This window comes from Phodopus roborovskii, unplaced genomic scaffold (genome assembly GCF_943737965.1).
Source record: "Phodopus roborovskii unplaced genomic scaffold, PHOROB, whole genome shotgun sequence".
Classification (NCBI taxonomy): Eukaryota; Metazoa; Chordata; class Mammalia; order Rodentia; family Cricetidae; genus Phodopus; species Phodopus roborovskii.
The window spans coordinates 185,791-195,104 of NW_026126087.1; the positions used below are offsets into that span (position 1 = coordinate 185,791).

The 9,314-nt window shown below is 34.6% G+C and overlaps 1 protein-coding gene across 1 annotated transcript; it reads right to left on the minus strand.

Moving 5' to 3' along the window:
- Positions 1-1,990: 1,990 nt before the first annotated feature.
- Positions 1,991-4,777, minus strand: LOC127218418 (melanoma antigen preferentially expressed in tumors). Its single transcript, XM_051179429.1, has 3 exons — positions 4,488-4,777; positions 3,488-4,069; positions 1,991-2,577 (listed from the first exon to the last, which is right to left on the minus strand). The coding sequence occupies exons 1-3, from the start codon at positions 4,775-4,777 to the stop codon at positions 2,064-2,066; spliced, it is 1,386 nt and encodes a 461-aa protein (XP_051035386.1). The 3' UTR covers positions 1,991-2,063.
- Positions 4,778-9,314: the final 4,537 nt, after the last annotated feature.

Sequence of the window (9,314 nt, forward strand, 5' to 3'; positions counted from 1 at the left end):
TCCAATAGAAATTTCCAAGAATATTATTCACACTGTCATTCTCTCTTCTTTGTAGGGTCTAGTTTTCACCTCAGGGTGCTTGTCTCGGACAGAAAAATGGCACCCAAGAGAGGATGGAGGAAAGAGAGAAAATACACCAATATTAACCCAGTTACATCTTCCCCAGTATCTTGCTACTGTTCAGAACTGTATTTCTGAGAGCATGAGATCCAAGCTCATTTGGAGAATATATAGTTAAGGGCCCCATTAAAAAAAATGTTCACAGAAACAGGTAAACTTAATTTCAATACTATATTTAAAACAAGATGTCAAAAAACCCCATGATTTAAAACTTAGAAACATGTAAGTAAATTGCTTATTACACCAACATTCTTAAGTTCTCTCTGACATAATACAAGCATTATGTAAAATATGAACAAATTCGAAATGTTGTATCATAAAAGAAATATGACAAATGAATTACAGCATATTTTAATGTGCATTTTAACTTGAAATACAATTTTCATATTGTATTAAACCTGTAAAATATAGTTGGATATATTTACCAGTGTCACTACAAAAAAAAAAAAGTCTGCTACTTTTATAGGTGGTCAGACTGAAACAGAGTATGACCTAACTAAAAAAAAAATAAAATATCAAGATATAAGCCATTGCATTTACTAATTTATTTAAATAGGAAAACATTATGTGTAAATTACAGTTTATTGTTACTCAGTTACTGAAGTGCAGCCATTTTGGCATTGCAACATGTGAAAAGGAACAAATGCTAATTTTATATCTTTGCCATGTTTTTGTGATGCAGTATGCTGTTTAAAGAAATTAATAAGATACTTTTATGTGTCCATGCTCATGTGTGGGAGGAGTTGCATGTATTTGTTTTTGTGTGTGTGTCCATGTGCTTGCATGCACGTGTACACTCATACATGCATGCCAAAAGTCAATGTCTTTTTTTTTCTTTTACACATATTTCTGAGGCAGGATTTCTCAATGAACCTAGAATCTACTAATTTTCTAGAATGCCTGGCCATGTAGCCCCAAGGAGCTTCCCTTCTCCACATTCTCAGCACTGGTGTTACAAGTGTGCACTTTGATTCCCAGTTTTTTTTTTTTTATGCAAATGCTAGGTTGGGATCTGAGCACAGGCATGCTTGTGTTGTAAGCAACTGGATGACTGAGACTGGGGAATGTATTTAGCTCTGTGTAATTTATTAATTACTGACTTTACATACACCATTTCTAGAGGGTATGCAAACTAAATTTATACGTATGTTATATTTTGGAGTGTAAAATTAAGCTGTACTCAGTACTCACATGGCTCATGCCAAATGAGGCACAACAGATGGAAAAAGAGGGTATATATATATATATATATATATATATATATATATATATATATGTGTGTGTGTGTGTGTGTGTGTAATGATTTATACAGCTCAGGATTAATAGAATTGCAGTCAGAATAAAAGAACTAAAGGAAGTATGGGGAATATCATGGCAAGGATCCTAATCCCACCTCAAAATTCATGTGACAAAGGCTAGATACCCAGATGAAGCCTTCATAGGAAGTAGTGGAAACTATAGTGAACATACATCAAGATAGTAGGTAATTATATTTATGTTATTGAAGGTTATATTGAAACCTCCGAGCTCTTGCGTTCTTTCCTGGCTCACTATTAAATCATGATGGTTTCCCAAAAGCAACCAGAACCTATTAAATCATGATGGTTTCCCAAAAGCAAACAAAACCAGGCTAAAGTAACTAGGGGTTGTAAACATGACTTCAAAACCATCACCTTTCCCACAAATACAGTTAGGAAAGGCTGTTCTTGTTGTGATTTGTGTGATGAACCAAAAAATGTACCAAACAGTATAGGCAGAGATACAGCAAACTAGGACTTATCATCCTGTATTCTGTGTAGGAATAATTTATTCCTATACCTATATTCCCTAAGTGTAAGTTTCTTCAATGTAAGAATCTTATATATTGTGTGTATGGGTCCATGACATAACATTTAGTACTTAAATAGTACTTATCAGGTTGAAACTGTGTTGGACTGTGATATTTACTCTGTGTAAGTGATCCAGTGCATGTCATCCCTTTCTGCAATTTGAAGCATTGCCTTCAGTTGTAGCTGTACAATAGCAAGCTTCCGTCTGTCTAAACTGCCCTGAAAATGCCATCGTTCATAGCAATGTACAGGGATAGGATAAATCACAATTTTTAGCTTCTTCAAGGATGCTAAACTATTCATGACATTCGCAAGCACAGACATTGTGATAGGGTTAGAAGCAAAGCCCAGGACACGGAGATGAGTACAACGAATTAGGGCAGGGATAAGAGATAACATTGCAGAATCACTTATAAGGCAATGATTTATCTCTAGATGCTGAAGAGTACCAGAGAGATTTACCAGAAGAGTTTTAAAGGGCTCAAAATCATCCCAATACATTGCGTTGTTACTAAGATTCAACAGCTTTAAGCGGGAGGCCTGAGGACACTGTGCCAGAAATTTGAAGTCTCGGTATGAAAGATCACAGAATGGCAGATACAAGAAATCCAAAATAGGTGGTAGGACTCTGTAGGGAAAAAACAAAACAAAACAAAAAAAAAAAAACAAAAACAAAACAAAAAACAAAAAAACTGATGAATGAAGATTGAATGAGGAAAACTTTAACTTTATATCTAGAATAAACCATTTTCACATGCATTATAAGTGAATATTAATGTGTTAATGTGTGCTTTTAGTTTACTTTATAGTTTTGTGACCCTTGAGAATTTTTTTTTTAGACAGGATCTTACTATGCAGTCCTGGCTGTCCTGGAACTCACTATGGAGACCATATTGGCTTTGAAGTCACAAATCTGCCTGTGTTTGCCTCCTGAGCACTAATATTAAGATTATGTGCCACCACACCTGGCTAAAAGTTTTGCTTTCAACACCGAGATACAATTCTTTTAATCTTAAGAATGTGTACAGTATAATACATGATTCTTAAGAAATACTGAGAGAAAAATTAATGTATTTAATACTTGCAATATTATCCATTGTAAATTTCAGTTAACCTTTTTAGTAGGGAGGGATCAGAAGGAGTAGGCAACTGAAAATGCGCTGGCTAGTCACTAAATACCAACCTCTACTTTTATGGCCTATACCTTGGAGATTACAGATTAGCAAAGTGATCTGACTTTGTGAAATATGGGCATCTATGATTATGTGCATCAGTGCTATAGCAAAAATAGTCTTCCCCCATCTATATCCTTTTACTCCTCATATCTAGAGGGTTAGTGTTTTGTTCACCTTTATACTTCTCCACTTATCTATATACATTGTTGGCTGCTTAATTTGTGTAATTCTTCAGTTTCAAATCCCCAGAAGTGACAAAGTTGAAAGCATAAAAGTTTCTGAGCTTAGGAATACCCATAAATGTTTTACATCCTATCTCAATAGGCTTTCCAGAAAACCCAGGGACCTGCCCCAAACTCTTACCTGAGCACTTTGTCCAGATTGTTTTTGAGATAGAATGAAGACAAGTTGAGTTCCTTAAGGTTTTCCATACGTCGTAAGTGACCGAGGAAATTTTTAAAGACTTTCCCACTCAGAGATCTAAAAGTGACTTTAAACAGACTAAGGCTCTCTAGGTGGGCCATCTGAGATAGGACGCTGGTAATATCACTCAGCGAACCCTTATCAACTGACAACTGATCAACACATTTGAGATCAAGAAATTTCAGGGTGTATTTACAGCCACACAATTTATCAACTTGCAAATCTCGACAGCATATGTGCAAAGACCCTGAACTCTCCCTAATTTTATTCATAAGCAAAATAAAAAATTCCTTTTCCATTAAGGAGCCATCAAGGGAAAGATCCACTAATAATTCTACAGGCCTGGGTGATTGAATGATTGATCTTGAATTTATAAAACAAAGCTGTTCTTCTAATTTTGTGATAGAGTGGTCAGAATAAGCACAAGAATAAAAACAGAAAGGTGATTTGATGCTGACTACAGGGCATGTGATCCTACAGTCAGTGTCTTGTCTTAAATCAAGGATCCTCAGTTTAGGTCTCCTGTAGGGGTAAGAGGAGATAGAATATCTGAGAAATAGCAAATGATAATGAAAACCAGTAAGATTAATGATGACATATAGGAACAAATCATTTTCTCCATAGCTGATACTTCTTATACTAATTAGCAACAAGTTTTTTGTCACGAAAATTCAACCTCCTTTATTTTTTTCCACCCTTTAAACACCTTAAATCCCCTCCAGTCTTTCTGTTATGTAACACCTGTTATGCAAACCCAAAAGAACCCTCAGTAACAGATTACATAATGAACACTGAAGACATCAGTCTTTAATGTGTTACCAAGTTAGGGCTAAAGCCTCACACATAAATCTTCATTATTCACTAGTTACTATTTCTGAGAGAGTAGCAGGATGTGGCCTAAACCTCTCCTGTCTACCATGTATCTATTATACAGTCTTACCAAGAAGCAGAGCTCTTTGCAGGACACACTGGAAAATTCTCAATCATGGCTTTCAGTAGTTCATGTTGAGGCTCCTGTACAATTAATGGGCCAATATGGAGACAATAAAAGGGCCAATCTTTCACAATCTCACTCAGTATAACCTTATGCCCACCATCAAAGGCAGCAATGAACAATGGAATAAAAAGCTCTCTTGGAATATCCTCCAGAGCTTGAAGTGCTGCAGACTTATTACTCAGAAGACTCTGTATAGCAAGATCCAATAGGTTCTTTGGATTCTTTGCATCCATCTTTGTGAACCTGCATCAGGAGGAGAAACAATTAGAAGTTCTGGGAAAACACACAAATTTCATCTTTGCAACCAGTGGTAGCAAAGTAGAAAATATTTAAACAATTAATGAATCAGTTAGCGAGCACTAGATACTTCTACTATGGTAACAGATTAGAAATTGGCCTGTCAGTGTATAAAGGTAGGTGTGTGTGTGTGTGTTTGTGTGTTTGTGTGTATGTGTTAGTATTCCCCCTCCCATGTATATATAGTATGTATATGAATGTGATAGGATGCCATTAGGAATGGGTAATAAGTAAGAAGAAACAATTTTGATCACTTGGCTACAAGACTTCTAGTATTTTGCCTCAGTAGTATACAAGCTATGATGAAGAAAAAGATACATCTACACAAAAGTAGTATAATAGAAAATATTAAAACATCAAATTAATTACAATTAAAGTGAAAAAGAATGGCATTCTAGCCCTTGATTTATCTCACTTCCATCGCCATATTTGTGGCAGATGAAGACACCAAAACTGTACAAGACACACATGAAGGAAGATGGTTAAGAACTTAATGTTGAAATTAAACATATTTGGAAAAAGTTCTCATGAATAAAGCCTAAAGATAAAAAGAGTACATAAATAAAAAGAATGCCAACATGGTTTAGAGAAAACAAACTTCAAAACTGTTCAGTTCAAAGCTGTATGTTGTCTCCCATGTGGAAAGGAATACTCTATCTGATAATGGAATACTCACTTCTAGGATCTGAGATCAGTGCCAGAGGTTCGGGTGGCAAAGTACAATTGGGATATGATTCATGTAAGCTAGAGATTGATATGGATATATCACAATGAGTCTCATTAAGATGTATTATGAAGTGTTACAATAATTATATCAAGGAAGTATCAAATAAGCAATATGGTGGGTTTCAAACTGCAATCTTTGAAAATGCAGACTCTGGGAAAAATAAATTGATGGGGATAGGACAAACATTCAAGAAAATTTGTTAATGATGGGAAAAGAAAGAAAATGGGGAGATATTAAAGATCTTCTAACACACAAAAGAGTCAGAAAGCTTCAAAATTTTTCTTCTACTTCTGGAATAACAAGACCCTCTAAAAGACCTGTATGACATTGACAAACAGAAAATAGCATGATTAAATTACTTTCTAAAACAATGTAGTAGAGAATGAATAAGCAAAATAAAGGAAAATTCCAAGCCAATACATTTAAACCACGAGAAAACAAAATTATTGTTGCTTACCACCTACCTAATACGGTACTTTACTACAGCATCTGGTACATATTACAGCATTATCCTTGTATAAAACAATAACTTGTTGACTAAGATAAAATTATCATAGTTAAGAACAAAGAAGTGTTAACATTTTCTTGAGGCTTCCGGGATTTCCATCTCAGGGATACAAAGTTCGTTCATGCTCAAGATGCAAGAGAGTTTAAATATGTCCTATTTGTGAAGAACTTTCTTTGTGTGAAGAAAAATTCAGTCAGTCTTGAAAGAAAGGGATTGGGCAAGAAACAAAGCAGCTGACTTCACACACTGTTACAATGTTACTGAAATGTATTCAAGAATTTTCTGTTTGTGCTCCATTATAAGGCCACCATGTTCCTAGGAATATCTCTGAGTATTTCAGTATTTCAGTTCAAAATTCAGTTGTGGATGTACTTGATATGATTGAATAAGGATCCAGATTTCATTTATAAGGGTAGTGGATCAATGCTATTTAAATTTTTATTTTTCCCTGACAAACTCAACATTAAAAAAAATTCCCCCTAAGTGGATATATAAAATTAAGTTCCAAGAATATCTACATTTTACTGAGTTAGACAGCCTGATAGTAAAGTACATATATGAAACAGTACACAAGAATAGCTAAGAAGAGAGAAGGAAGACACTTGAGAAGGGATTCCTGATACCATATTGAGAAAATGAAAACTTTCAAGAGAATTTCTGTAATTATAGTATCTTGTCACTAAGATGTCTGTAAGAATAGACAAATAGCCTATTGCAATAGCTTAGAAAACCTGGAAACATAGGTGAACACTGATGGACATCAGTGCTTAATGAAGGAAGTGGGCTTAAAATATGGTTTGGCAGTTAAGAGCATGGGCTGATCTTCCAGAGGGCACAGACTGAATTCCCAGTACTGATAAACTATCCTTAACCACAGTTCCAGGGAATCTGATGCTCTCTTTTGGTTACTGTGGATATTGTACAAATGTGCTACACAGATATATAGGAGGGCAAAAAACCCATACACACAAAACAAAGTTAAATAAAAAAACAAACGTGACACAGAGAAACCACCAGAGGAAAGACAGGCATGCAATATACAGAGTAAGACTTTCAGAAAAAAGTCTACCTTAAAGTAGATCCATGAAATACCATCTATAGATACTAAACATTGAATTAAAGATTTAAGCAAAAATTTGAATCACAGTTTCTTTAAGAAAACATTAGAGGTCTTCTTTAGAGCTTACTTACAATAGGGAAGGGATTTCTAAATGTCACTCAAATTCTAGAGGTAATGAAAGGAAGCAATAAGCAACCCAACCAAATGAAAAGCAAACGATTTAAAAATATCAAATGTAAGCAGTTCTAGAGGAAACATAGAGACTTAAAATGATGTAGTAGTACAATATCCCAGACAAGTGGAAACTATGCTTCTTATATAAAGAACTCAAAAACTGAGGAACAAAGGACAAAAAAAAAATGCATAAGGACGAAGAAAAACACGAACTAGTAAATGCCACAATTTAATGACAATTACATGTATGTAGTACATTAAAGTAACACTAAGTTATTGCCCAGTCTCTGGTAACATATAGGCAAATGTATAAAGTGATTGTGTTCTATTAAACTGAGAGGAATAAAAATTTAAATATCCTACAAAGATCTACTTTTATAAATATATGTGTACACACACTCACACACACATATCTCCAAGGATATGCACTGAAGCATTATATATAATTTAAAGATATAAGCAATTAAATGTCCTGCACAGAGGTGGATTAAAAATGATGTGGTATAGATACTCAAATGTGTCTGATGCAAGTGTAAAAAAGAACAATGAAAATCACCTAAGAAATGTTAGGGGGACATTTCAAGAAATGCCATTTGCTGGGAACACTAATTCCTAAATGAATATCTCTATCAAATCCCTATCAGAGCTCAGGGAACTCTCCAGAAGAGTAGGCAAAAAGATTTAGGAGCCATTGGGGATGGAATACTCCAAGGAAACAAGGTTTTCTAGACTCAGCAGGAATGATGCCTTTATGAACTTGGAGACTGTTGCAACACACACAGGGCCTGCAGAAGTGGACATGAGCCCCCATTTCTAACTCAGAATCTATCTCTAAATGATAACTGCTTGCAAAGAAAAAAAAACAGCTTTCTCCAAGAGTCTCACTAGATATACAAGCCAGATTTATGAGCAGGCCCTATGCCTAGCAGTAGATGGTTAACACAAAATGAACTCAATGGTATTTTTGGAGGGATTTTTGTCTAATAATGCATTGTCTGGGTGTATATTTTTAGCCTTACAGATCTTTTGCTTATTATAGTATGGTTTCAGTGTTGTGAAATAATCTTTTGGTACATTAAACATGCGTCTCTGCCAAGGCACTTTCTGTTTGAGTTAATAAAGAGCAGAATGGTCAATAGTTGGGCATGAAAGGATATGCAGAACTTCTGCATAGACACAGGAACGCTGGGAATAAGAGAGCCGGAATCTGTTAGTGAGACATGGAAAAATAAGACATATATAGAAGAGAGGTAATGCGACATGTGGTAGAACACAGATTAATATAAACAATTTAAGTTTTGAGAGCTAGTTGAGAACAAGCCTAAGCTAAGGCTAAACTTTCAGAATATGAAATCTCCATTTCATTATTTGAGAGCTGGCAGTCCAAAGGAAGTGCAGAGACATTTTAGACTTCGTTTATTATGGGTATTCTCTTTGTGTGAATGTATATACCTCTTATGCTTTTTCCGCTTTTGTTTTTTCTGATTTTTATCTTTGTATTGTCCTATTCTGGTTTGTTTTAATTCTGTTATTCTACTTTAGTTTATATCATCTTGTTAATCTTTCTATGAAAATAAATGCTGTTAAATGAAAAATAGAAATGTGTACCCTAAGCTATCTCTCATGTAAGAAATGTAAGAAAACATGCTACTTTTCCTTTGTGAAAAATAAATATAAGTGATATTAGACCAAAAAGTGAATATGTTATTCCTTCAGTGAAGGATGGGAAATATGAAAGGATAACAAGGTAAGTGATACTTTTCCAAATACACAGTTTTATATTGGATTATCTGAGTAATCATAATATTTCACATACTCAAAATATAAGTACAGTTGGACTTCTACAGTAGCATCTGCTGTGGAATATTAGTTTAAGATTTGTTACCTTTGTTCATGCTGTGGAATATTTGTTTAATGGCACAAAGATGTGTTGCATTCTTTTATGTTGCATTTGTTTAACTCTGTAAAACTGTCTGAAACACCTGATTGATCTAATAAAAAGCC